The sequence below is a fragment of the Lonchura striata genome, chromosome 1A, assembly GCF_050655825.1.
Source record: "Lonchura striata isolate lonStrDom1 chromosome 1A, ASM5065582v1, whole genome shotgun sequence".
In the NCBI taxonomy this organism is placed as follows: domain Eukaryota; kingdom Metazoa; phylum Chordata; class Aves; order Passeriformes; family Estrildidae; genus Lonchura; species Lonchura striata.
The window spans coordinates 76,523,569-76,551,044 of NC_140741.1; the positions used below are offsets into that span (position 1 = coordinate 76,523,569).

At 51.2% G+C, this 27,476-nt stretch overlaps 2 protein-coding genes and 1 pseudogene across 5 annotated transcripts in view; 1 reads left to right on the forward strand and 2 right to left on the reverse strand.

Annotated features, from left to right (window-relative positions):
• The first annotated feature begins 516 nt into the window (after positions 1-516).
• On the forward strand, positions 517-1,625 carry LOC110479577 (olfactory receptor 5V1-like; annotated as a pseudogene).
• Positions 1,626-3,293: 1,668 nt separating this feature from the next.
• On the reverse strand, positions 3,294-22,651 carry LOC110479573 (hematopoietic lineage cell-specific protein). The gene is made up of 15 exons (XM_021546960.4): positions 22,502-22,651; positions 20,256-20,339; positions 17,630-17,703; positions 16,198-16,327; positions 14,884-14,994; positions 14,451-14,505; positions 12,477-12,587; positions 11,783-11,893; positions 11,049-11,104; positions 9,023-9,092; positions 8,650-8,786; positions 7,974-8,087; positions 7,180-7,489; positions 6,396-6,467; positions 3,294-5,633 (listed from the first exon to the last, which is right to left on the reverse strand). The coding sequence occupies exons 2-15, from the start codon at positions 20,337-20,339 to the stop codon at positions 5,497-5,499; spliced, it is 1,572 nt and encodes a 523-aa protein (XP_021402635.3). The 5' UTR covers positions 22,502-22,651; the 3' UTR covers positions 3,294-5,496.
• Positions 22,652-24,384: 1,733 nt separating this feature from the next.
• GOLGB1 (golgin B1) overlaps positions 24,385-27,476 on the reverse strand; it is a 36,645-nt gene continuing 33,553 nt past the window's right edge. For all 4 annotated transcript variants that reach the window (XM_021546973.4, XM_021546974.4, XM_021546975.4 and 1 more), the window contains 2 exons: positions 26,410-26,518; positions 24,385-26,048 (listed from right to left, as the gene is read on the reverse strand). In XM_021546973.4, coding sequence (XP_021402648.3) covers positions 25,914-26,048; positions 26,410-26,518 — 244 coding nt within the window. In that variant the 3' untranslated portion in view covers positions 24,385-25,913. The remainder of the gene's footprint in view (positions 26,049-26,409; positions 26,519-27,476) is intronic.

Consider the following 27,476-nt stretch of genomic DNA (forward strand, 5'->3'; position numbering starts at 1 on the left):
CAGAACCCTCTCAAATTGAGGAATTTCACTTGATTTATTGCTGTAACACAAACTTTTAGTTACTGATTCAGATACCGAGGAAAACCCAAGATAATGACTAAAGAAACACCTGGGGAAACACTTTTCCTCTACTTTCCCAGGTTCAGCTTCAGTCCAACATCTTTTCTCCCCTCTTTCCCTGCAGATTCTGCCTTGTCTCTCCCAGTCCTTGGGGGAGGTGACACAGCACAGAGGGCTGGGCTTTGCTTTTCTACTTGTTGTTTCTTCCTCTTTCCTTCTTGTTTGCTCACTCATGGCTCACCCACAGGCTTCGGTCCCTCAGGTGTGCTCCAGTGTTGTCCCTCCCTGGGCTCGTCCCTTCAAGGAGAAATGGGCCAGTGAGAATTTCAAGAAGTTTCTAGAGGAAAATGCCATGTCTTGCATCTGGGCAGGGATGTTTCATTTGCTAACACTCACGTGAGGGACCAGAGAAGCATCTGGCTGTCCTGATGGCCAAGAGCCACCCCTGAGTCAGCAATGCACTCCATGGTCTGACAGCATCCTCGAGTAGGGGAGCCAGAGCACTTGCCCATAGGTTACCCCCATCCCCTCCTGGGGCACAGGTAAGGCCACATCTGAGCACTGGCACCAGTTTCAGACTCCCCAGTGCAAGACAGCCTGGTCAGAACTGGAGTCCAGCATGGATTGATTAGGACATCTGAGAATCTGACAGGTAAGGAGAGGCTAAGGGCTGGGGCTGTTCAGACTTAGGAGTTCAGTGGGCTTTATCAATGGGTAGAAATCCCAGGTATGAGCAGTGAAGGGAAACTCAGGTGTCCCAAGAATGGACACAAGGCAATGGAAACGACCTGAAAACTGGCAATTTCACTGAGACATAAAAAACCCTCTTGTATTAGTTTTGTACTCCAAGGGTGATAAAATAAGGTCAGGAGCCCCTGTGCCAGGCAGAGCTTTGGCCTCCACACCCTCCAGAGCTCCTTTCTGTACTCCTGGGCAGGTGTGGACCCTGGGGTGTTGTTGCAGTGGCAAGCCCGGCTCTCCTGCGGGGCTGCCCAGCTCCAGCACATCTTCTGCGACGTGCTGCCGCTGCTGGGGTCACCTGCGGCGACACCTGCCCCAGCGAGCTGGCCCTCCACATCTCCAGCATCTTTGTGGGCCTCGGTCCCTTCCTGCTCATCGTCATCTCCTACCTTTGCATCCTGGCCACCGTCCTTGGGATGCCGCTGGCCATCAGCTGGTGCAAGGCCTTCTCCGCCTGCTCTGCACACCTGATCGTGGTCACCCTGTACTTCGTGGCAGCCAACCTGAGCTACAACTGGCCCAGCTCGGGCTACTCCTTGGCAGCTGGCACGCTGGTCTCTGTGTTGTACTGCATCATCATCCCCATGCTGAACCCCCTCGTCTACAGCCTCCACAACCAGGAGGTGTGGGGGGCCCTGCAGAAGGCTGTGCGGGTGAGTGCCACACCAGGCTCCCCAGGCAATGATGCCTGAGCAGTGCCAGGGCTGCCACAGGCTGCCGGCACAGTGCTGCCACTGCAATGTCCATGCTTGGGATGTCTGTGACAGCACAGTGAGTCTGGGGCCCCCAGCCCAAGCACATGGCACACTGCCACCATTCATCTCACCCACGGCACATCACTGAGAGCAGAACGGCAAAATAAACTCGGGAACAAGGCTACAGGTCCGGGATTCTGTCTTTATTTTCTGGATTCCACGTGCTGAGCTTGGCAGAGGACGTGCTGCAGCTCTGCTACTGCCAGGGAACTCTGCAAAAGGCAAATTCATGTGGAGCCAGACACGTGCTGGCCCTGAGCATAGCCACAGGCTCTGCCTCAGGGCTGCCCCAGGTCTTGAGTCAGGCCCAGTTCAGAGCAAGGGACTTTGACTGCAAAACCTGGCCTGGGCAAGAGGGGCTATCCCACCACCCACTGTTCCCACGTGCCTTGGCTTCAAATCTGATGTTTGCTGGGTTTCTCCAGGCTGCCAGGGAGGCTCTGCAGCACTCTGTAATAGGCACAGGCCACTCACGGCCTCAGTGCTGCACTGAGACACGGAGGTCTCAGCACTGAGCTGAGAGCTGGTGGCACCAAACTCCTCACCAGAAATGCTTTGCTTTATGGCCAGAAAAATTTCCCTGTGCAGCTGTTGTGTGTGCTGTGGCTCTGGGTGACTGCCTGAGGACTGGCTGGGGGTCTGCAGCTGGGCCCAAGCTCAAATGATTCTGTGGCTGTGGGGGCAGTGGCCAAATCTGTAGGTGTGCACATGAGGCACAGCAGCGTCCAGCACTGCAGCAGAGCCAGGAGCTGGGGCTCACTGGGGCGAGGGAGATGACACAGGCAGGTGACAACTGCAGTCACACAACCTATGTCAGCTGGACCCAAACATGCTCATCTGTATCTCAGTTACCAAGAGATATCAAACAGTATCCAATCTGTTCCCAAAGCAACCCAGTGCAGAGTCAGAACTGGGACTAGGAGGCACACAGCCTTGTTGGGAGCAGTTTGTCATTTCTCAGTGCACAACACGTGCTGATTTTACTCTTCAGGGAAAGAAATGTTTCTGTAACCCACAGGGTTGGGCTGTTGCTCCTATCCAGACAGGCTGTGAGCCCCCAGCTCTCCTTGCTATACATGCTTTTGGATTCTAAAAAGCCCTTGAAGCACCCTCAGTCCAGTGTCAGTGGACACATCAGAGTCTGACCAGGGAACACTTTCTGAGTAGCTGCTGGAAGGGGACAGCAGGAAACAGCAGAAACCACACAAGGAAAAAGACTGGGGAAGCTGCCTCAGAGAAACAAAAGACCCAAATCACTCCAAACAAAAACCCCAAAGCCAACCAACCAGAAACCCAAACAAGACACTTCTGGAAAGATGATATTAAAATTGATAATTTTTAACCTGAACCCCAATGCACTTTTCCTGTGACAGACAGACCGTTGTTGGGTGTTCCCAGGATCAAACGCTGAGCAGGAGTGCCACACTCCTGCCCAGGCAGTACAGGCTTGGTCAGCTGCAGGGTGGTCCAGAACTCACCTGCGAACCTCACTGAACATTAAAGCTTTAGTGTCACACCGGGACCCCCTGCACACACTGCCGGCAGTGGCAGTGACTGGGGTGTGCTCCCATAGCCCTTCAGGTGTTCTTGCAGCCCCTCAGGTGTGCTCCCACAGCCCCTCAGTCCCACAGCCCCTCAGGTGCTGTTCTACTCAGCTGTCCCTGGTTTATTCCTGCTGTGATGGTACCTACATCCCACAGAGGAACAATTCCCACAGCTGAACATCCACCTAAGAGGTACTGGCTTGAGAGAGGGCTTTATTTTGCATTTCTGAAAAATATTTTAAACATTAGCAATAAAATGTTTCCTCCTGTCCTGCTTCCCACCTGCCCAGCCTTTTGCTCACATGTGTGATGGAGAGTCAGGCTCTTCAGGAGCCTCCAGCAGGCACAGGGGACATGAGCTGTCTCAGAATCACTGGACACAGTTTGAGCCAAGCCAGAGCAGAAGCTGGGAGGGAGGGCACAGCCCCAGGGACAGACACACCTGTGTCCAAAAGGGTCACACAGACCACGTTCATGTTTCTCTGGTCCATGCTGCAAACATGTCTCTTCCTTGGAATAAACACCAGTTTGGCTTTCCCAGCACTCTTTTCCCCAGCCCCTGACTAGGATGAGATCCAGGGCCACAGCAACTGACAAAGTTCCCACAGCTCACACCCCTTCTTCCTTGCCTGGACTACATTTGGTATTTCTGCTCTGGGAATTGCCCTACTGGGAACAGGACACACTCCTGCAAGCTTGCTGGTTGACAGGTGGGGCAGCCTAGATAGAAGAGACCTTATATTGCACTCATATGCTCTTACACCATCCCAACTTTCCTACCTGGAAGTGGATGGGAATCAAAATCCTCTTGGGCATAAGACAAAACATTCCCTCTGGCACTTCCAGTTTGCTCCTTGATATTTCTCTGAATGTGGATATACCAAGCTGAGCCAAATGAAGCTGATAACACAGGAAAGGCTGAAGCAGAGACAGGCTGCCATGATTTGACACTGGCCAAATGCCAGGCACCAACAAAAGTCACTCACTCACCCTCCCCTATCACAGAGGAGGGAAAAAAATTAAATGATGGGTTCATGAGTTGAGATAAGGACTGTGAGAAAACACTTCACACCATGGTCTCACTACAGCCTGCAGAGGAGTCTCAGCTCTGGCACATGGAGCACCTCCTGCCCTTCCTTCCCCACTGACCTTCCTGTCTCCAGGTTGTCTCCTTCACATGTTCTCACATCCCCCTCTTCTCTGGCTAGGAAAAAACCAAACTATGCCCACTTTGTTTTGATTTTCTTCTTAAATTCATTATTCACAGAGTCAAGAGGTGGAATGCCTTGGTCTTGCATGGCCTGGTTTTTGGTAGCAGGGGGGCACAGAGGTGGCTTCTGTGAGAAGCTGCTGGAAGCTTCCACCATTCCAGCAGAGCCAACCTCTGGTAGCTCTGAAAATGGACGTACTGCTGGCCAAGGCTGGCCAATGAGAGATGATGGTAACACCTCTGTGATTTAAGAAGGAACTCAAAGACAGGAGCAATTTCAATTCCAGCCAGAGAATTGGAGAAGGTGAGAATATGTGAAGGAGACAACCTGGAGACACCAAGGTCAGTGGGGAAGGAGGGGCAGGAGCTGCTCCAGGGCCCCGAGCTGAGATTACTCTGTAGCCGTGGTGAGACCATGGTGAAGCAGCTGTGCCCCTGCAGCCCACGGGGATCCACGGGGGATGCAGAGATCCAGCCACAGCCTGTGGGGATCCATGGGGGATGCAGAGATCCATGTACAGCCCATGGATCCACAGGGGATGCAGAGATCCAGCCACAGCCTGTGGGGAGGTGTCCATGCCAGATCAGTGGATGCCTGGAGGAGGCTGTGATCCAGTGGGAGACCCAGTGGAGAGAGAGCCCTGCTCCCAGGCTGGAGCAGTCTGGCCTTGGAGGACTGCACCCCAGGGAACAGTGACCCATGCTGCAGCAGTTTTGGGAGGACTGCTGCTCATGAGAGTGGACCTCTGTCAGAGAAGTTCACAGAGAACTTCTCCCATGGGAGGGACCTCACAGTCTCACAGGGAAAAGACTCCTCTCCCAGAGCAGTGGAAAAAAATCTCAGTGATGAAATGACCAAAACTCCCATGCACTGTTGGTGGGAAGGAGGGAGGAGTTGGGGGGGAAAAAGGTGTTTTAAGGGCTTATTTTATTTCTCATTATTCTCCTCTGACTCTGTTAGAAATGAATTCACTTTGTACCTCTAAGTCAAGCCTACTTTGCCCTTGGAGTATTTTCTACCTGTCCTCATCTCAGGTCACAAAGCCTTCATTAAATTTTTCTCTCCATTGCCAAGCTGTGGTAGAGAAGGGTGAATGAGTGACTTTTGTGGGTGTCTGGCATTTGGCCAGTGTCAAACCACGCCAGAGGCAAAAGCTGGGAGGAAACAGCTTGCACTGTGCTCATCTCACTGCAGAAGCTTCACATAATTTGCTGGGAAGAGGCCGACTCTGCCATGGCACTGTCCCCGCCACCAGCCTTCATCCACCATCTCAATGTGTGTGATTATGTCATCAGGATCAAAAGAAATCTCATCATCTCCATCTGCAAAAATTGTCAAGAAAAGACAGTCACAATGCAAAGAGAACCCCAGAGAGAGCTGGTTCACATTCTTCCTCCCACTGTCCCCCAGGCAGGAGAAGACAGAACAAGTGCTCTGATAACCCCAAGAGTTTACCTCACCCAACCTCCATCCTACAGCACAGATAAAGCAGAGAAAGAGCAAGACATCACAGATGAAAGATGAAGTTTCTCTGTTCCTCTCCTGCTTTGGGCCAGGACAAGGCTAATTTTTTTGCAGTAGTTGGGAGGGGCCGTGGCCAAGACACCAAGGTTACTCTGTGCCACCTCATGTCATTGCCATGGTGGGGGAAAGGGACTCTCGATTTCGAGGAACACTGGGTTGGGAAAATGTGGTGGAGGGAGCCATCCACTATTGTCTATTGGTGGGTGTTTTTCCATGAGAATAATTAATTTTCTTATATCTTTTGTTATTAACATTGTTGCTGTTACTGTTTGCTTTCTTATCACTGTTTCCAAAATTGCGGTTATCTCAACCTGTGATCTTTGCCTTTTTGTGCCTCCAATTGGAGAGGAGAAGTGATATATGTTTTTTTTTTACTGGGAGTACTAAACTGGAGAACACCATTCCTACACCATGACATTCCCATGTCAGATCTCATTCTGCTTCCCAGGAGGAAGCAATTTAAACCACCAGTCCTTTCCCTGCTGGAGTGAACCCCCATGTCCCCACAGCACAGGCCTGTGGGGCACAGCGCCTTCCCCCAGCCCTGAGGGCAGACCCACCTCCTTGGTAATCATAGAGAGCCACTGCGCAGATCCCGGGGCTCTGCCCCTCAGCAGCACTGTCTGTGTTCCCTGCAGGACACAGATGAGACAGAGGCTGAAGCACCCACACAGTCATGGTCAGTGCCACCCTCCAGCCCAGCTCTGGGGAAGCACATCAACCCTGTCAGTAAGGAGAGGTGCACCACAGCCCAAAGCAAGGAGTGACTTCCCTCCCTTTCCTCAAGGAGACAGTTGGGTCCGGATCATTCACGCTCCTCTCCTAGGAAAAAGGCTGGGAATAACTCCAACCTCTTCACATGCCAGCAATGCCGGCTGTGACAGAAGCACCGACAGCAGCCCATGCAGTTTGCTCTTGTGCTTGGACGAAGGTTACCTACACTCCTCACACCAGAGACTCCACCAGAGCAGGTCCCAGCACCACCAGCCATATGAGGAATGGGCTGAACCAGAGGCACCCCCAGGCACCAGGACAGCACTTGCCAGGAAACTGCAGCAAGAGCATTGGTGCACACCCAGCTTCTCCCAGGCCTGTGGCAGCCTCCTGCCCAGACCCTGATCCAGCAGATTCCTGCTTCCGGTCCAGCATCCCATGCAGCACATCTGCACCTTAGAGCTGGGCAGGAGAGTGGGGCACAACCAAGTCTCCATCACCAGAAGCTGCTATCCTGACCACAGTAGACTTCAGGATAAAAATTCCCTCTGCAGTTTGTCCCTTACATCCAGTGAAGTTAGTGGACAGGTACAAGCTTCTCAAGACATGGGCTCTTCCATCAGTACTCACCCAGGTGGGGATGGCTCTGTCTGGACTCCTGAGGAAGGATCACTTCATAGTCTTCACCTCCATCTCCTCCAAAGTCATAGGTGGCATCCAGCTTTTCCAGCGGGGCTGGCAGCTCCTCATAGTCAGCACCTCCACTGGTGCTGTCACAGTAGTCAGAGGGCTCTGGCAGCTCCTCATAGTCTCCACCAACATCCAAACTTACATTGTAGATGGGCTGATCCTGGCTCGGGACCTTGCACAGCTCTGCATCCAGATCTGCTGGCCTTGGTGGCAAAGTGGGTGGTACTTCTTCATCCTCCCTTTTGGCCTCCTGCCATGAGGTGGGAAAGTGACTGGAAAGTCACCTGCAAGGCACCCACCACAGGCAGCTCTCCCCTGACTCCCAGCACCTGGCACAAGGCAGCCCCTTTACTGCTGCCAGGGCACAAATGTAACACCATCTCCTGCACACCAGGGAAAGAGCTAACAGCTGCTCAGGCCGCTGAACCAGCAGCTGGGATTGCCCTGGAGACCCTCAGGACTCACGTGTCTGAGCTCTCTGTTCATACTTCAGCACAGCCCATGGTAGTGCCACTGCACTGACCTGCTCCCAGAGCTCATCCCATGGGGTCAGGTGCTGTGCAGCCATGGCCCATCCCCAGCCCAGTGCTCCCTGTTATCCTTCCAAAGCCTCTCCCACCCTGTGGCTGTGCTCCACATCTTCCTGCAGGGCTGCACATAAAGCACAGCTCCTCTCAGGTGCAATCCCCTCTGCCTGCTCCCCCTTCCCCAGCTCTCCCAGGCTGCCTCGGTACCTGTTCTGCTGGTGACATGTGCTGGTCCCCAGCAGCAGCCTTGGGTACCCCTGCTGGCATGGCTGGAGGGGCTGCCCCAGTCCCAGTGTGCTCCTTCTCTCTGAGAGGGATTTCCTGCCGGAGAAAAGACTGCTCAGTCCCTTTGAACAATGGCTGCTCACATTCCCAACAGAGCAACTCAGAAAGGTCTCCTCCACCTACAAACCTGCTGTGGGCCTGGGCACTCGCAGGTTGGTGACAACAGTCAGGTAGCCTCAAAGAGGAGCAATGTGGGGGGGACAGCTCCACTGTTAACACCCCTCTGTCCTCTGAGTGCAGGAACAGCACCAGGGGGAAGGCAGGTGAACATAGGGGCTGGGGGCCATCTCCAGTTTGCTGGGATAGCAGTGCTGTGGGGAGCAGTAGCCACACTGTTTGCCAGGCACCAGAAACTAAAGAAGCTGAAGCCAGAGCACAGGCTGAGTGCAGGTATGTCCTTGTATGAGTGTTTGGTGTGCTGAAAAGGAAAGTCCAGTGATGACTGTGAAGCCATTCTGTGGCCATTCTTGGCAGATGCAGGGAAGCAGTTTAGGCAGGAGGTTCCCCTCAAGAGAGCAGATAGGACATGGAGCTGCAAGGCTCTGAAGAAAAGTCTATCCCGAGTCTTGGAGGATACGGCAAGACAGCCCTGGCTCACCTGCTGCCGAGCCAGCTGCTGCTCCCGGGCCTGCCGCCTGACCCGCTCCTCCTCTGCCTGCCTCCTGCTCTCCTCCTCTGCCGACTTGGCCAAGTGCTCAAACCGTGACCGCAGGCTGCTGGTGCCACTGGAGGCTCCTGTGAGGAGACAGCTGATGGACCCAGCCCTGCTTCTTCCTTCCACCACCCCAAGCATTCAGGAGAAACCCAGACCTCTGTTTCTTCCAGAGAAACTGGCAGTCAGCCAACTTCTTCTGCCCTCCAGCACAGGTTAAACCCCTATCCCACCACAGCACACACCTGCCAGCAGGCTGCCACAGAGGGAGTGTGAGACTCACAGCTTCCTAAGCCCAGGGCTGGGAGTCAGGTCTCACCTGCCTCCAGGGGTCTTGTTTTCTCATAGGAGGAGGTGGGAGCTGCCATCTCATCAAAGCCAGCAGCACTCTGCAAGAGGAAGTGAAAGAACTGTTCAGCCCATTGGGCAATGCCAGTGCTGGATTTTGGTACTGGTGATGGCAAGCTTTGCTCCCAGGTGTTCTTGTCCTCACCTGCACACCTGCCCTGGCCCAGGGGAGACTGTTGGCTGACACCTCTCTATCCTGGGGATGTGCCTGTTGCCCCCCAGCCAAGGACACACGTGTCGCTGCCCAAGAGATGGCACTGAGAGCTGCAAAGGTGCTGTGGAGCCCAGCGGGAAGATGGAGCAGTGACACAGGACAGCATGGCTGAGGACACTCCCTGTACCATGGCAAGGAGCTGGGGGGATGCCTGGCCATCTGCCTCTTCCCCAGGCCCAGGGACACTTGCATCCACTCCAGCACTCCCCGTGGCATGGGGCCTGAAAGCAGCACCTTTGTGCAACACCTGCAGCACCACCAGCTTCAGGAGGGATGGAGAGCGGCTGAACCGGGAATGGGATTGGTGGCGAGGGTGCAGGAAAACTGAAGTGAGATAGAGACAGCTTAAGGGTTTGTCTGCTTTCATGAGAAAACTATTTCATGCAAAAAGGAACGAGCAGGTAGGACCTACTTCTCAGCCTGACACTACAGCAGGTGTCACAACAGGCTGATGGCCAACTGCAGCCATGGAGCCCAACAGCAGCCCTGCTCTCCCTGCAGAAAACACACCTGAGCAGGTAAACCAGCCTGCAGGCTCAGAACCAGGTGTCCATAGGTAACAGTAGAAGCCTGGATATGCTGTGTGTATGACGGTATTTTTATTTTGTGTGAGCCTTAGTCTGATACTGAGCATCCAGAACTTTACAAAAGGGGAGTTCAGGCTGCCCGAGGGTCTGTTATGCTCTGCTCTGGTGCAGTGAATTCAGCATTTCTCCATTCCTGAGGACCAGGCAATCTGAAACTTAGTTACTTGCCCAAATAATCCTTATTTTTACCATGTTTCTTTATGCTTCAGTATTCTTAAAATGCACAAACTCATGTTCACTTTGAGCTGAACAAGAACTGCTTATTGCCTCTCTGCATCCTGCCTCCCAAAAGACTCCCAACCCTTTTACCCAGTCCTCATCTGCTTTTGTATGTTGTTTTTGACCACATACAAGGTGTGCCCTTTGTCAGTGCACCTCCATTTGCTGTTAATAAATTCAGAGCTAGCTCTAATCTCTTCTGAGGGCAGGACAACATTCCCTCTCTGCTGCAGGCCCAGCCTCCCCACGCAGCATGGCCAGGACCATGTGGGTGGTTTCAGTGTGTCTGCAGCCTTCCCTGCTTCCTCGAGCTCCTGAGGACAGTGACGCTGGTGCTGTACCAGGCACAGCCCTGTGCCCCTGCAAGGGAAGGAGGTTTCAGGGAAGGCACCCTCACTCCTCTTCCAAATGCCCCAAAGCCCCAGAATCTGAATCTTTGAGGCTATCACATCCATGCAGATCACACCCACTCGCAGGACCCCCTCTGGGACCAAGCCTTCAGGGCAGCCTGCCAAGCACAGAACTGATCTCAGTGCCTCACTCTGAGATGTGACTGTAGATGAGGCTTTGCCTGGTGTCAGCCCAAACAGAAAACCTGAACCAGCAACTTGGTGACCTCTTCTCATGCACAGCAGATTGATCTGTGCCAATCCCATCCCTACTATAGTTCTTCAAGGTGTGCAGGAAGATTTAGCACCCAAACAGACCATGAGGCACTCCTTGATAGGAGTGAGAAACCTGCAGAGGGTAACAACAGCAGAGAAGTGAGGAATGACAGAGAGTACCATGAGGAATCCTGCATTACAGTCTCCTCAGGCTGCATTCCTCTGCACCCCCGGTAATTATGCTCAGCCAGTTCCTTCCATAGTTGTGCACTGGGTACTGGGATCCCACCTCCACTGGAGGAATCTCTTCTCTTTTAGCTGGGCAAAAAGCAGTGATTATGAGGAAGCAACTGCAGGCTGCAGCAGTCTTACCTTATCCACTCTATCCTTCTGGACCCCATAACGGCCTCCAAACCCCTTGGCATAGTCTGTATGGAAAAAAAATGTTATTTTATAGTATTTTGTATGCACCTTTGACTTCAGTATGCTGTGACCAGTGAAATGAGTTTGCATGTGTTATCTCTAGTTAATTCCATATGTGATGAGTCACAGATAAAGTTAAGTGCTCTGACAGTAGCTTTTAGGACTAATCCCTCCCTCCCTCCCTGCAGCTGAGGGCACAGGTGTGCAGGGCTGTACCTGCCAGCCCAAGCCCAAGGCACCAGGGTGAGGCCAGTCACCCCACCCGAGTGGAGCACGGCCCTGTTCAGGGAGGTCAAACATGCTGCACACTAGGCACTCCTGGGATCTGCTCTGCCTCATTTCTCTCTGAGAGCTCGTGACTTCAGAGTGTGTCTCATGTGTGCAAAGAGCAAATCTGGGCAGGGAGGCTACGATGAGCTCATGGTTACAAACGTCCCTTATGGAGAATGGGAGAGTCTGAGAGTCCTGACTGAGGGACCCACACTGCGTGGGTCAGTGACCCCACTGATCCAAGCTCCCACCCACTCTGTGCTTTGGGGTTCACTGTGTCTCAGCTGCTCTGCAACGTGCCAGACACATTCTGTTTCCAGCAGCTGGATCTCTTACTACGAACCACAAGCTCCAGACACAGGTCTGTGTCTGCTCCAAGGAAACTGCTACCACCTCTGGCAATATTGCCCGACCTCTCTGTGATGCATGGGGCTGCACTTCTTCCTGATGGTCCCAGCCATGGGCATTCTTGTCCTGACGATCCCTCTGGACCCCAAACTTCCCACCAAAGCCCACAGAATAGTCTTCAGCCACAAGGATCCAGATCAGGGCATGGAAGAGAACACACATGGGAAGGAAGGAGACAAGTGGCAGCAGTGTGAGCTCTGGCTGTTCTCACAGGCTTTCCATGCCTGGAACTTAGAGAAAGACATGGAACAAGGCCAGTTTTCCCCACTGGTGTTGCAGCAACAGCCCTCCATCCTCCCTGGGATATTTCATCTGCTATTAGCACCTGCCTGAGCTTCCCCTTCACCCTTCCTTTGGTGATATGCGGTCCAAGAGATCCCTATGCCCACAGAACTCTTCTGCTCCTCTTCCTTTAGCCTGAACTCTTTTTAGCAGCCATGCACTGTGCAATGGCTTTCCTCACCTGGCCCTTCCCAACAGCTCCCTGTAGCTCTTCCACCATTCTTGCAGCAGATTGCAAATGCCCTGCACAGTGCCCATAGTCCTAGTAGGCACAGTCCCTAGCTCCAGCCCTGGCACTGCCTGCTCCCCCTCCCCAGCTGCCTTCCCCACCTCCCCCACCCCCTCCAGCACCCCCAGCCCCTCCAGATCACCCAGCTCCCTCAGTTTTCCCCAGCTCACCTGGCTGCTGGGGCTCACCTTTCTGAGAGTCATGCTTCTCTGCCTGGCTCTTGTAGTCAAATCCCACAGCTGCTTTGTCCACCTTATCCCTTTCCACTCCGTAACGGCCACCAAAGCCCTTGGAGTAATCTGAGGTGGAGCGTGGAGTCAAATGCTGCCCCCAGCGTGGGGCTGGTGAGGAGAGGATAGGGAGCAGGGCTGGGGAGGGCCCCCAGGGAGAAGGGACAGCAGCAGAGATGATGGAAAACACCACAGAAAGTGAAGGGTTGGAGGGGACAGAGTGGATGGTAGGGAACACCATGGATGAGAGCCCACAGGAATGGGTGCACAAGGCAAACTGGGTCAGGGCACCAGGAGACACAGCAGGCCAGGAGGAAAGAAGAAAACAGACATGCCAAGGACAGTGGGAGCTGTCACCCATGAAGGCAAAGCCACGCAGGACTTGGGCACTGACAGCTGGGGCATCAGTCCCACCTCCAGAGCCAGGATTTCAGCCTGTGGTCTGCCAGCCTCAGGAAAGGGCTGTGAGTAAGGGTTTATGTGTGCTGTAATGGAATCTCAGCTTCCCCAGGGACACACCTGACCCTGGGGACTACCACCAAGGCTGAACTCTCCCTTTCTGCAGACTTGGTCCCACTCTGCTCCCTGGCACAGTGGTCATTGTGAAAGAGCAAAGCACAGTTGCCTTGTGCCTCTCCTTTTTCCATCTCCAAACCAGTGATCCATTAAAAACTTCTACCATGTTCAGCTGTTTCACAGGACCACCTGGTTAATACTGGCTGATTCCTGAGACATTTCAGCCTCTATCCTAACTCCTGGCTGTACAGACTCCTCCTTTCAGACACCTGCCTGTTCAGTCTCTAAATCCTGCCCTCCAGGAGTAAATTGGAGCTACCTCTTCCTGTTCCCTCATGCTATTCTCACAGGTCTGCATTTCATGGGACTGAGCTGAGGCTTCTCCAGCAACTTCAGCTGTACCAATCCATGGAGGCTGTGATCTAGAGAAATGTGCATAAGAACATTCTGTATTCCAGAATGGATCTCTGTTTCATAGAAGCTCAGTCACTTAATCTGCAAGTCCTAAAAATTCTTAAACTTATTGTGACTAAACTATTATCCACCTATAGGCCTGTTATGAAATGGATCTTTAAGAGAGCTGTTTTCAGTAAACACAGATTTTATGACTGTTACCTTGGTGCTGAAGCTTCCACTATGGACACATTTTTATGAAAAGCAATCCAAACACTCTATTGCTGACATTTCCATTGCCTGAGAAATTTCTGTAGTTTTAAACAGCCTGATAAATTCCTATGTCTACAAGAATATGTTAATGGAGAACAACTGCACATCATTCATTATTTTAAGATCAACCAAGAATGCCTCAAACAATTTTCCTTCTTTTATATTTTTTTTTAATGAACCTGATTCAGTTCTTTTGTTGGTAATGCAGTATTCCACACATTTACTGGAAACAGAAACAGACCATGCCTTCTTATCTTCTCTTGGGTGGAAAATATTTAAAATACCCCGAGTTTAAATTCTTGTACTGCTTGTTGAATTATCTGCAGAATTCTGCAGAACTTTGGATGCTTTGTAGGGTTTTGCTTTCATATCCATTGCTGTGCCTTTTCCTTACAGGGCTGCTTTTCCAGCAATCACTTCTCAAGTGCTACAGTGCTCAGGCTTCCTCTGGAGCAGTTCTAGGAAGTGCTTTGAGAAGAGAGGGAGCACCAGCCATCCATCATGGGGTGGGGTATCTCCTCTGCTCGGCCAGGATGGGCTCTCCACCAAAGCAAAGTACAGAGACAAGCAGGAGGTGCAGGATGAGGGTGGTGACAGGTCAGTGGCACACGGGACCACAAGGGAGATGGACTGGGAACAGGAATCTGAAACAAGAGACAGGAGACTGTGCCACAGCCAACAGCACGGGATACTGGAGCAGAAGAGAAGTTGGGCAAAGGGTCAAGAAGCCACATATGCCCAAGGACTTGCCTTTCTGGGACGAGTGTTTCTCCACCTCGCCCTTGTATTCAAAGCCCAGTGCTGACTGGAACAAGAAGGGGAAGACTGTCAACCATCCTGAGATCCAAGATGGGTCTCAGCCTCCCTCCCCTGGGGCCAGGCTGTCACTAGCTCCCTGTCTAGTGCTGCAGCACGCAGGGGCAAACACCACAGGCCCTGGAGAAACAGTGTTCTGCCTGGGTGGGACAGGCCCAGCACAGCAACGCACACCAGCTGCCCCACGGCTGCCCCATGCTGTGGGGCCACTGCCCTGCACAGAGCTGAGTTGTGCTTCAGTGAGACCAGGGCACAGGGCACACCCTGCATGCCCTGAGCTTTGACAACAGCCCAAGGCTGGCGTGTGGCACGCTCCAGAGGCAGCACAGGCCACAGGTATGGATTTCAGCTGCACTGCCCAACACACCTTGTCAGCTCGGTCCCGCTGGACTCCAAACTTGCCACCAAACCCCTGGGCTGCATCCGTCTGCGAGGAGTGCTTCCCAACATCAGCAACGTACTCATGTCCTACCGCGCACTGAGAGGAGAGACAGTGTGACACGAGCATCCATGGTGGACAGGCAGAGGCACCAGCTGCTCCCAAACACCGCTGACACGCTCGTAGCCACAGGTAACAGGTCCAAGCTGGCTGTGCCAATGGCACCCAGGCTCTCCACGTGGCCTTTGCCAGCAGCAGCTCTGCTCAGAGGCCTGGGAGGAGCCTCGAGGGCTGCCATCTCACAAACATCCCCTCTGCCAGCAAGTGTGGGATGCCGAATGCCAGCTACTCTCATGTGCTGGGGGAGTTGCATGGTGGATAATCACAGGGTAGACAAGAGAAAGTGCAGACAGGCACACACAGCCAAGAACTCCAGGCAGAGCTCTGGCACCCGTTTTCCCCTTCTGTATCTGACAGCGAGGGCCAGCAAACCTGGCCATAGGCCAGGCCAGGAACCTGCTCTCCCTGCTGGAGGTGCTCTGGCCAGGAACTACAGACACGGTATGCCAAAATGGAACAGCTGTGCTCAGCTGTGCTCAGACTCTACTGTACTACAGTGAGGGTGCTTTTGTTGAGCAACTTCTTAGCCTTTGTCTGGTTTCAGCAGGATGCTGCAAGTGTTCAGCTTCTGCCCCTTCTGCTGAGGAGTGTGTGCAGTTCCTGACTACAAGAGTTCTGGCAGGGAGAGCAGGGAATTTCTGAGGACAGTCTTTCTCACCCTGCCATCCTGGTATTGTTCAATCCCACAGTGACCATATCTATGGAACTCTACTTCGATCTAATCATCTCACTTCTGAGAAAGAAACATTAAATGCTGAAAGGTGCAGGAAGAAGCGTGATAATGATTATCACAAAACATAGACCAGATCTGATGTCTAGGGCTTTATCTTGGGGAGATATGAGCTCTGTAATGCAGAATATGAGGAGAGAATTACTACACATTAGTTCTGCAAGCACAAGTAGGGAGGCACCAGATTTAATTGTTACGCAGCAGGCTTGAACAGCCCCAGAAAGACTTTCACAGCTAAAGGGAGCATTGCAAAGAAGTTGTAGAGAACACAAATGAATTCAAACAGATCCTGGAGACAGCATATGTGCTAGCTGGATATGTGTGAATCTGTGCAGCCATGGAAACTCTCCATACTCTCCCTTCAGGGTCAGGCCAGAAAACAGAGATACCCACTCCTTTATGAGAAAAGCACTTTTCCACTGAGGCTCAGGGAAGCCTCCCACAGCTGTTACCTTATCCATTCGGTCTCGTTCTGTTCCAAATTTGCCCCCATAGCCATAGGATGCCTTGGGGCCAGTCTCCAGCTCCTTCTTCTTGATGACCTCATGTTCCTCTGATACCTTGTTCCTCAGCTGATGGATGCTGCAGACAGAGACACGACACGTGGGTTGGTATTTTGCAGAGCCATGAAGCTATGCCCTGCAGCAGCCATGGCCCAGCAGGATGTTCAGGCAGGACCAAGCGCTGGGCTCCCCTGGGTGCCAGCCACACCCGCAGCCACTGCGCCTGAGGGCACCTGGGGGTCTGGCAAGGGACCAGTGGGCTCAGGGGGACATCCAGCCCCTCTCTGGCAGCCCTCTTCAGGGCTACACCCCGACCTTATCGGGACTCCACACCTCCCTTTTTCCTGGAGTTGCGCTGGGCTGTCCCGAGGGTCAGCCCCGGGCAGGGAAGGAGCTGGCAGCCTTTGCACCGGGGCAGCCCCAAGTGCAAGGGTTCGGCCCCTGATCCCTCACCCCGGCCAAGAACTGACAAATGGGGCCCACAGAGGCTCCCGGCCCAGCACAGAGCAGCCCGGCTGTGCCTGCGGTACTGCCGTGCTCTCCACTGTGGGCAGGGCCCAGTCCAGCACAGCCAGTTCTGTCCCCAGCATGTCCCGTTCTGTCCCTGGCACAGCCCGGTCTGTCCCCGGCACAGCCCGTTCTGTCCCCAGCATGTCCCGTTCTGTCCCCGGCACAGCCCGGTCTGTCCCCAGCATGTCCCGTTCTGTCCCCGGCACAGCCCGGTCTGTCCCCGGCACAGCCCGTTGTGTCCCCAGCATGTCCCGTTCTGTCCCGGGCACAGCCCGGTCTGTCCCCGGCACAGCCCATTCTGTCCCGAGCACAGCCTGTTCTGTCCCCGGCACAGCCCGTTCTGTCCCGAGCACAGCCTGTTCTGTCCCTGGCATGTCCCGTTCTGTCCCCGGCACAGCCCGGTCTGTCCCTGGCATGTCCCGTTCTGTCCCCAGCATGTCCCGTTCTGTCCCGGGCACAGCCTGTTCTATTCCCGGCATGTCCCGTTCTGTCCCCAGCATGTCCCGTTCTGTCCCGGGCACAGCCCGGTCTGTCCCCGGCACAGCCCATTCTGTCCCGAGCACAGCCTGTTCTGTCCCTGGCATGTCCTGTTCTGTCCCTGGCACAGCCCGGTCTGTCCCCGGCACAGCCCGTTCTGTTCCCAGCATGTCCCGTTCTGTCCCGGGCACAGCCTGTTCTGTCCCCAGCATGTCCCATTCTGTCCCCGGCACAGCCCGTTCTGTCCCGGGCACAGCCTGTTCTGTCCCCAGCATGTCCCGTTCTGTCCCCAGCATGTCCCGTTCTGTCCCGAGCACAGCCTGTTCTGTCCCCGGCATGTCCCGTTCTGTCCCCAGCACGGCCGCTCCCCACGCCCCGGTCCCGCCACACTCACTCGATGTGCCCGGCGCGGCCGGAGCCCTCGATGGTTTTGGCTCCCCAGCGCTGCTCCCGCTCGGAGATGTCGTTCTGCGGACGAAGCGCGGCCGTCAGCCCCGGCCCGCACGGGGCTCACCGCGCTCTGTCGGACCAGGCACGGCCCAGGGGTCCTGCACCCCATCCCCGCCGGGCATCTCCGACCCACCCCGCAGAGCCACAGTGACACCCAGCATGTGTGGAATTCGCTGTTAGGGAAAACACTCGAGAAACTGCAGTGACCTCAGCCCTTGGACCTGGCCATCACAGCCTTGTGTTGTAGCTTTGTGGAAGCTCTGAACATATGTTGTGGTTTGACACGGAAAAAGAATTTTCTTGGAAGGAAGAGGTCAATTTGGATATTGACCAATTGAAGGTGGACACGCCTCTGAGAACACAGAGGGGTTAAAAGCAGAATTCCCAGAAGAACTCACTCTCTGGTTCCGGTCAGCGTGCAGTGCAGCCTTGCCCCTGCCCGGCGTGGCTGGGTGGGGGAGGGGAAGGCCCATGGCCTGACTGAGGTAGGCCCAAGGGTGGAGGGACTGGAACCGGGCTGGCCCCTGCAGATGGAAGGGTGGAGAAAACTGCGATGTCTCAGTTCCCCCCCAGAGTCTCCCTCTCTAGAGAGAGAGAGACAGTGGCAGTTTTGTCAGCAGTTCACTGCAGGGGGCCGTAAGGTGCCCAGCCGCCCATGGGAGCTGGAGCCTGGGCATCAAGCCATCCTTGGGAGTCGGGACTTTTAATCCTTCCTGAGAAATGAAAGCTTTGTGAATTTTTTCTCCTCCTCAGTTTGAAAGAGAGGGAGAGAGACAGCTTGGACTCTGGGATGTTAGAAGGAGGAATTCTAGGTGGGAGGAGATGGAGTGGTTTTTTAGCTGGACTTTCCCTTGCTGGCCACAGACTGAACCAATTTTTCTCCTCCAAGAGAGACTGTATTTTAGGAGGATGCCAGTGAGCCAAGAGACCTGATTCAGCTGGGAAAAGACAGAAGTGGAGCGAACAGAGAAAAGTTAGGGGGTTTGTGGTGGTGCCCTCTGTCCTCAAAGAAGAAGAAAAGAAGATCTCTGTTCTTGGACCCTCGACCCCAGGGGAAAATGGGGGGGACTGTGGTCCCAAAGAATGAAAAACTGAACTGTTGTTTTTTACCCTCTTGGCAGGACATCCTTGAAAGGGAAAATCCTAAAAGCAGTCTGTCCATCCATGCATTGGTGGTGAGAGCACTGTGCATGGAAAGGAGAAGGGTCACCATGGCAAACTTTTTCTCCGGGCAGTGCCATGTGTGACATGGAAGCACAGGATGTGGCAGCTGTGTTTTTGGGGATCTGTGGCACAGAGGAGACTCCTCTCTCCCTCAATGGACTGAGTATTGATTGTCTGCAGGGTGGAAACCTGATTGGGGTCCAGATTGTGTCTCGCTGTGGTTTGTTGGAGTTGAGTGGTGGGAGGAGGAATGCTTTGCAAAGTTTTCATTTTGATCTTTGTGTGGTTTTTTTTTCCTTTCTTTTTTTTCTTTTATAGTAGTAGCTTAATAAAGTTTTTTTCTGTTATTAAGCTTGGGCCTGCTTTGCTCTGTTCTCAATTGCATTTCACAGCATTCAATTGAGAGACTGCATTTTCATAGGGGCACTAGCATTGTACCAGTGTCAAACCATGACAACATATATTTGATAAAGTGAAGCATCAATAATGTATTTCCTAATATACAATAAAGCTGAAAATATGTATATATAAAATAGAATGAAAAAGTTAATACAAAGTCTTATTGTGTTCATGCTTAGTTTGAATGCTTCCACAAATAGAAGAAATAAAGTGAGCAAAAAAAATTAACAGTGTAGATTTTCCCTAAAACATTAATAATTTGAAACCATGAGAAAGAAATTTGATTTTCTGCCCCAAACTAGAATTTCTTACTGGAAACAATTAGGCAAGACTGCACTTCATAAGCACAGGACTCTTGTCCAACAGGAGAGGCTTATGAGGAAAATAATAGGGAACCAAATGGAAAGTGAAAATTATGACCCTGTATGAATGCAGAGGGTTCCACGGGCAGAACCATTCTGCTCTCTCACCAGCTCAACTCAGAGTTGAACTATATATAAAACAAGAGTGTAAGAGGTACAGAGCTGCACCTGCACAAGTTGACTGTAAACAGAGTAGGATTTTTTTATCTGGAAAAAAGATAAATTAGGGAAATCCTGCATCATGTACAGTTACAAAGAGTATGGGACACAGAAAATTTGTTGTACATATGTTACATATGTAAAATTTGTAACATATCTTGTGGAGAGGATGAGGGAGTTACCCTTGTAACAAGGGAGTTTCTTAAACGAGCAGGTTTATGAAACCTGCCTGCATATTCTGTACTCCTTAATTGCCATTACTTGTGGTCAGACATGGGGTATGCAATGATGTAGGAAGTTCTGGAGACCAAACGTGGAGATGTGTCAGAAGTGGCTCAGACAAGTGACTTGACAGTGCCTGTGAGGGGCTGATGGCACTTGGTTGATCCTGCCCTGCCGAGCCCTGAGCCCTGCCCCAGCAGCAAGAGCTCAGGGCCAGGAGCTCTTCACACCACCAGTATGAGAGTTTCCACAGCAGACACTCACCACGAAATCGGGGTCCGTGTCCCAGTCATCTCCCTGAGCCTCCACTTTCACCGACACGTTGTGTCCCACAACTGCTTTCCACATCTGCACAACAAGGACATAGTGTCACACACACGGCTGCAGCTGGCTCACACCAAGTCAGAGCAGAACCTGGGCTGGAAGGGGCCCCTACAGGCCACTGGTCCTCACACGTCTGTCCCTCACACAGCACAGGGCACCCCCAAGATACCTGCTCCTGAGCCCCAGCATGTCTTACAGCAAAACGCACAGGGAGTGCAAGTGTAAACCATGGCCTTCATGCACCCTGACTCTGCAGCAGGAACACACACATTATAATATAAATGAATGCTGGCATCCAATTACCAGATTCTGCTTTTCCAGCACACAATTATTTTCTGTGCTGGAGGAGGCTGTTCCTTGAGTCACCCCTGCTATTAGCTCAGTTGCACGCACCATGGTGTGCTCCAACACTGTGCTGCTGGAACTGAGGTGAACTCTTCAAGCCTCTTGTCTGCTTTTCAACCTTTTAATCCCTGCCCATAGCCTAGAGAAGGGTCAGAGAAGGCTGGACAGTGGTGTGACAGAGCTGGTGCTGTGTGGAGTTCATGTCTGTCACATGGAGAAAATGGGAAATGGAGCTAAAAGCCCTGGAGATGTAGGGCTAAACTGGCTGAGACTGTAGTGGAACTGCTCCTGCAGGCCTGGAGGAAGTGATGGGCCCAGGAAGAGGAAGTCAAAAGTAATGTGAAATCTAAAACTGCTGCATTTCATTTTCAAGGTGACCATGAAAAAAACATAATTAAAAAGCCCCCTCAAAACAACTGAGTTTTTCCAAAATGAGAGACACTGAGAAAATATTAGTTTGCTGCCTCTACACCCCAGAGCAATCACTCTCATCAGAGCCCCATCCCTTCCTATCCCATCCCTTTTTCTGCCTGCAGTATTGAGGAACTGCAAGTTCTCTGTGTTGCCCAAAGCAGCTTTTTTGTGGGGCAGAGAGAAAGATGGAAGAGAACATGCAGAAAAGACTGAGCTGAGCCCTGTTCTCCATCACACCAAATTGTGACCAAATGAACAGGAAGGAAGAGAGCTCCTGTGTGCTAGATCTTCAGTTAACAGCAGCTTTTACCATGTGCTGCTCAGCTGTGTAACCCCTCACTCCCATGGCTGTGTGGAAGCCTCAGACAGCCCTGAGCCCTTGGGGCAGTTGCCCTCTGTCAAAGCTGAATCATTAATAATTCTCTGTTTATGCTAAGTAATTAACTGTCCCACATCAAAAGCTGCTTAAGTGTATAACCTTCCGGTTTAGTGCAGTGCACTGCTCAGTTCCGAGCTGTCCTTTCCAGAAAACCAGCACTGTAAGATCAGGAAACAAAGAGAACAGAAACTAAATAAGCACAGCAATGATGATTCTTTCTTTTGTTGAACAAAGCCAGGTAGTCAGCCAAGAGAGAAAATGAAGGGTTAAGGCAGATACACAGTGAAAACCTGGTTTCAGGCCTTCTGCGGGTGCCTCAGGACCACAGTCTGTGACATTGCACACTGACAGCAATCCAGTGCCAAACTGGCTACAATTAATTGCAATTAGAAGCAGGGGATGTAGAAAGGCTCATGTGGACAACACAGCCCCTTCTAGCACCTTTCTTCTCCTTTTTTCCTCTCTCATTTATTGGCATCTCTCATGCCAAAGAGTTTTAAAGTTCGTTGCTCCTTTCTGTAAAGCATAAACCAGCAATAATAACCAGCTAGCACAGGACAGCTGATTTGAGCTCAAATAAGATGGCTGAATGACCTTTGAATGAGCAGTTTTAAATACTGCTGTAAATGGCTCTCCACCACCCAGTCTCCAAAGCCACCTGCCATGCACTGTGGAAGCCATGACAAACCACAGGCTGTAATTGCATCACAAGGCTCTGGACACTGTCCATATGAGAAATATCAGCCAGGGTTGCATCTCAACCCTTTTTTGTCCCATTTTCCCCTGGGAAAGCATCCACTACAGCACAAATACAGGGCTACCACACAGCACAGTCGTGCTGGTAGATTTGGAAATGTGGTTCTTTAGAGCCTTAAACACAAGAACCACAATGATGACAGGACAATAGCCTAAGAAGCAAATGTCGAGCATCATCATCCCCTTAAACATGCTTGTTCAGGAAAGAGTTCTCTTTGCCCAGCAAAAACTACACTTTTTTTTATAGCAATTTCTCACTTTCCACTCCCAAAACCCCTTCAAGTTTTCTTACCTTTAAAGGCTCACCAGTTCCTGCTGGCAAACTTGCTGCTTTTTGCTCAGGAACCTGCTGCCAGTGACAGCTTTGGGTCTGTGTCTGCTCTGAGTTCCTGTTTTAACTTCAGCTCTTTTCACTTCCTGCATCCCAGCCCCCAGCTCTGCTGAAGTCATGGTTGCCAGAGCTTGCCCCAGTGCTGCAGTTCCCTTGTAGGCTGCCTCATCCCTGAGACACTGATGCAGTGCAGACACAGTTCCCCCATCAGCACAATGGAGACCATCAGGTCCCAGCACATCTTGTGTTTTAAATAAGACTTTTCACATGGGTATAAAAACAAAAATTCTGGTGGAGGCACAAATCCTGGAGCCGGGTCTTGAGCATGCCTTTTACTTTCAGTATCTCTCCCCATTACTTGGAGGATTGATGAGAACACTAACTGTGCTTCTGAACCTTTTCCCATTCTGCCCAGGGCCCTGAAAACTCCTTTGGTCAAACTTGGGCTTCTTGTTGCAAGATCACCAGTACCCCCATGAAAGTGGGCACAGTCCAAAGGCTGCACTGAACTGAAGTTATTTGTCCAGTGACATCGTGTCTTGGGCTCCTGAGAGGCAGCAAACACTCCTGAAAAGAGTCTTAGCACATGGGTGCTTTCAGTGTGCTCAGGAGCAACTTACCTGTGATTGCACCCTCTGTTGTTTCTCCTCAGCACTGGCCTTAACACAGCTCTCATTATCAGGGGTGGGTTGACCTGCCCTCGGTGAGGGCACCTGCACAGGTCCCTTGCACCTCATCATGAGCTTTGTCTGCCATTCCCAGATCCTCACACCTGTCCTGTAAAGGGAGCTGAGAGCATCAGGAGGGTTCCCCTTAGAGCTCCATGCAGTAACTTGTATCCTCTCCTCCCTAGGCCTGATGTTACCTTCCTCCCGGCACATAACCAGACCTGTCCCAGCCTCAGTGGTGGTGCTGAGTTGGTGTGAGTGTCCGAGGATGACGGTGCACAGCTTTGTTGGCTGACTTTCCTTCTCAGCCTTTATTGAAGATAAATCAAAAATCAAGGCAGGACAGCTTCATTGGAGAAGAAACAAAATGTTGAAATGTTTGAGACAGGAACCATCAGCTGAAAGGCCCCATCTTTCATCAGGTCAAACCACAAAGCTGTTCAGTCAGAGTATGCTTAGCAGACCAGGAGATCCTTTTGAGGTTTTATTCCCATATTTAATCTACGCTATACCTGTTCCATCTGTAGGTATAAAACATTTAAATGTATCTGAGGCATCAGAATCATACCTTTCTTCAGTTCAGGAAAAAAAAATGCACGTGCTTTAAGGAAATATACTTTGCTTATAACCTTTGCTTCTGTTATTATCTACAGCCTTACAACACCCCAATGCTGGCTTTTGTTCCAACGGTGGTGGGGGACTGTAGTAGTGACTATGAAAAAGGGTACCTGGTTTTGGCTACAGAAAGCTGGGACAGTTGACCTGTCCCATCTGAATGACCAGCACGTTCTAGCTCACTGTTGCCAACTTCTGTATCTGTCCTGGTGTTACACACTCTAACAAGGTGCAGTGTTCAGGCAAATGTGGAAAAACAAACTCAAGTAGGTATTGTTTTACTGGAATTGCTTTCACATTGCACCCCTGACATGAGACATTGCCTATTCAAGTGCTATTTCCTTATCCTGTCAGCTGAAAAAGGCTGAGCAAGAGGTGAGATAGGGAAAAAAGGTCATCACCTAGGCATTCACACTGTATAAAGAAACAGCTTCTGCAACCATCCCACAAGGCAGTGTACACAAAGGAGACCTGCAGTCCCACCGTGTCCCACACAAGGTGTGCTAATACAGCAGAACTGCACTCTCCACTCGCACAGATACGTGGCAATGTTACACAAACTCCATCTGAAAAATAAACTTTATTATACATACAGGAGCTCATACCCCAGGAAGCTATAGACAAACTATTTGGTCACTGAATTTGACATAGTTAAAGGAAGTTCACACTGATAATCATGGACAGTCTACAAGAGGCTATCTAGTGCCAGTGCTCTGGACCTGCCAGAGATCCAGCTGGTTTAGCTACCAGTGAAATCAATCTACCCTCAAGCAGGCTTTCTGCACTGGCTACAGCAGCTTAGTTTACCAGCAATATCAAAAGAACTACCTCTTCCCCATGGGAAAAATGTGATTGTTAATGCTCTACTAAGAGGCAGATAGGATTCTCCTGGCCAATACTCTGAATGAAACGACCACTCAGGATCTGACAATGAACAGGACTGAACTTCCTTTGCATTCAACATTCTCCTTTTGGAAGAGGACAGTCTCAAATTCAGGGGGTTTTTAGAAAACATATGGAAATATATCCATATTTCCATATATCAAAAAAGATTCAGTTCATTTCCATCATTTGATTTGGGTCCAAACATGCTCAAACACCAGCACCAGCTTTCTACACCAGAGGGATCTAAAATCAGAAGGTTTTAGAACTCTGGCTCCTTCCTCAGCACCAGGGAGAGAGTTTATTTCTGGAGTTTCTGCCTTTGCTTTGGGCCCACACAGCACATTATGGACCCCTTCAACACAGCCTGTACGTCTCATGATGAGTATTTAGTGGATGAGGAGGCAGGAACAGGGCTGCTCTACTAGAGGTAAGGCAGCACCTTCCATCATAAGAGGCGCACAAATGCTATAAATAGGAGGATTTTTAACTTACAAGTTGAAAGGTTTCATATTTCCTATTCCTTTTAAATAACTAAATTACTGGCATTATTTTACAGGCTTGTCAGGGCAGACATAGTAATGATTTTAAATGGAATGCTCACCAGGGCTAGATATACTAATTTTGGCCCTTCTTCAACAGGACATGCAACTGAGCAGGAAATATGGTTTTAAAATTCACATTCCTTAAAGTGCCCATAACTTCCTTAGGATATGCATTTCAGACAGCCCTGAACCATGGAGCAAATCTAAGGGGTGGAAGGAAGAAAGGGAAGACAATTCTTTCACATCCAGCTAGTTCTCCCAACCCCACTCATGGATTCAGACTAAGAGGGGGAAGATTGTGCAGTTTTAGAAGTGCTGAAGTACTGCAGCAGCTCGAGTATTTTTCTTATTCCTACTGCAGCACTATTCTATCTAAATTGAGTGGTACTGCTTCCAGGTACAGGAACAGATGCTGTCCTTGAGGCTTGCAGCACAACTGTGGCTCAGAAAACGAACCACTCATGTAGAAACACTGAGGGAAGGGCAGATCTCCTGGGAGCAGCTCCCCGGCACCAGCAACTGACAGCAGGTGCTGGGTGCAGCTGCTGCTTCAGCGCCGGTTTGGGAAAGGCTGCAGCTGGGGCAAGTGCTGCCCTTCTGTGAGGGTGTGCAGGCCCTCAGCATGCACAGGACTGAGGCTGGAGGAAAAGCTGTCACTCCTGCTCACAGGTGGCCTGTGAAGCACAGGAAGAGCAGGACATGGAGAGCAAGCAGATACATGGCCACTAGCAGAGGCAAGTGGGTCCGGGAGCGGAAGAGAGAGTGTAACAGGCGTCGCAGTCCAGGAGTACTCTGGGTCTGGAAGAGTAAAGAGAAAGCAGTCACTAGAAGGAATGGCTGTGGCCCCAGCTGCCTTCATCCAGAGCTCTCCAGACCAAGGAGGTAAGTTTGTTTAAGCTAATGAGCATAAACTTTCCCCAACTTGCTCTGCTGTCAGATACTAACACTAGGGCAATCCTCATGAAATGTTCCCCTTCCCCTGCTCTCTGCAGGCTGTACATGAACCAGCCTCACCCAATTTTGTTTCCAGCATGGTGAGAGCAGAAAAACTACAGTCCCAAACTCATTTATGTGTCTCTGCAGAGGAACTTAAGTGCTGTAGGTTCACAGTTTCTTGAATCAGCTGGGGCTCACATAATTGTGAATGTTAAATTCTTACTCTGCTGGAATCCATGGAATCCATGGAGTTGATCAGTAAGGACTGCTCATGACCTGGAATCATATCAATGCTGGCACTTATGGAAGAGGACCACTCACTTGACTGCAACCTGCCACAACAAATATGAAATTAAATTCAGTTTTTTATTATGATGTCCCAAATCACCACTGTAATCAAGCTTAGGAAAGAAGGTATTTCTCAAAAAAGGAATCAATCCCTGCAAGCAAGTCCTGGTTCCATTTGAACAGGTGCTATGCCTCCTGAGCTCACATTGAGCAAAAGAATGGGGTGGCCTAGCTAGCAGGAGTCCTTCTCCCTTTCAAGTGAAATTTTATAGTGTGACTTGGAAGAAGCCAGGGCAGATGATACACCTGTATGCTTTAAATTCTATGAAATTATTTTGCAAGCCATCTCTGGCTACAATAGTGCTGGTTCTTCCTATTTTCTAGTGACAGAGGCAACAGTCACATCCTGGGGCTATGGTTCATTAGTGAGATCAGCCGCAGGAAGCTTTTATAGACGTTAATGCCAGAAGGAGCTACAGTTGTCCAAACCTTGTAGCTATTACCAGGGAACCTCATCCAGAATTCTTCTATACAGACCATTATTTTTTGGCTAAATCAGCAAGTGTGTCAGAAGAAAGGCATTGTTTTCACGTAAAGGACTCCACTAATCCGTAACTCCAGTTATTTGAACTACCAGGAAATGCACAGCACATGTGCCTACAATCAGGTCATGTCCTAAGGCCCCCTCCATAGCCAGTGAGGAGAATCAAGCATTTTGAACCTGCTGTTCACTGCACCCTAATCCCAACATTAGTCCAGATCAGCTGCTTTTGCTCTGCTGACTCTCAGGGCACAGGGCAGGACAGGGGAGCTAAGCTGAAGCTAAGCCTGGGAAAGGTGGACGAAAGTCCTTTCTCCTAAGTGTTTCATTGTTTCTCAATAACCAAATTAATGAAAACTTGATGTTAATTGGCAATACATTAAAAATTAGTAACAAGTCAAAACTTCAGGCATGCTTCAGGTATGACAGACAGGTGCTTACTGAGCAGACAAATCCCCTGG

What these genes read in the sequence shown, in the direction of transcription:
- LOC110479573 (XM_021546960.4), bottom strand. Translation starts at nt 20,339, where the DNA reads ATGTGGAAAGCAGTTGTGGGACACAACGTGTCGGTGAAAGTGGAGGCT. An exon ending in AGCGGGACCGAGCTGACAAG is followed by an intron (nt 14,506 to 14,883) that starts GTGTGTTGGGCA and finishes TTCTTGTTCCAG; the next exon opens with TCAGCACTGGGCTTTGAATA. An exon ending in AACAAGACCCCTGGAGGCAG is followed by an intron (nt 8,787 to 9,022) that starts GTGAGACCTGAC and finishes GTCTCCTCACAG; the next exon opens with GAGCCTCCAGTGGCACCAGC.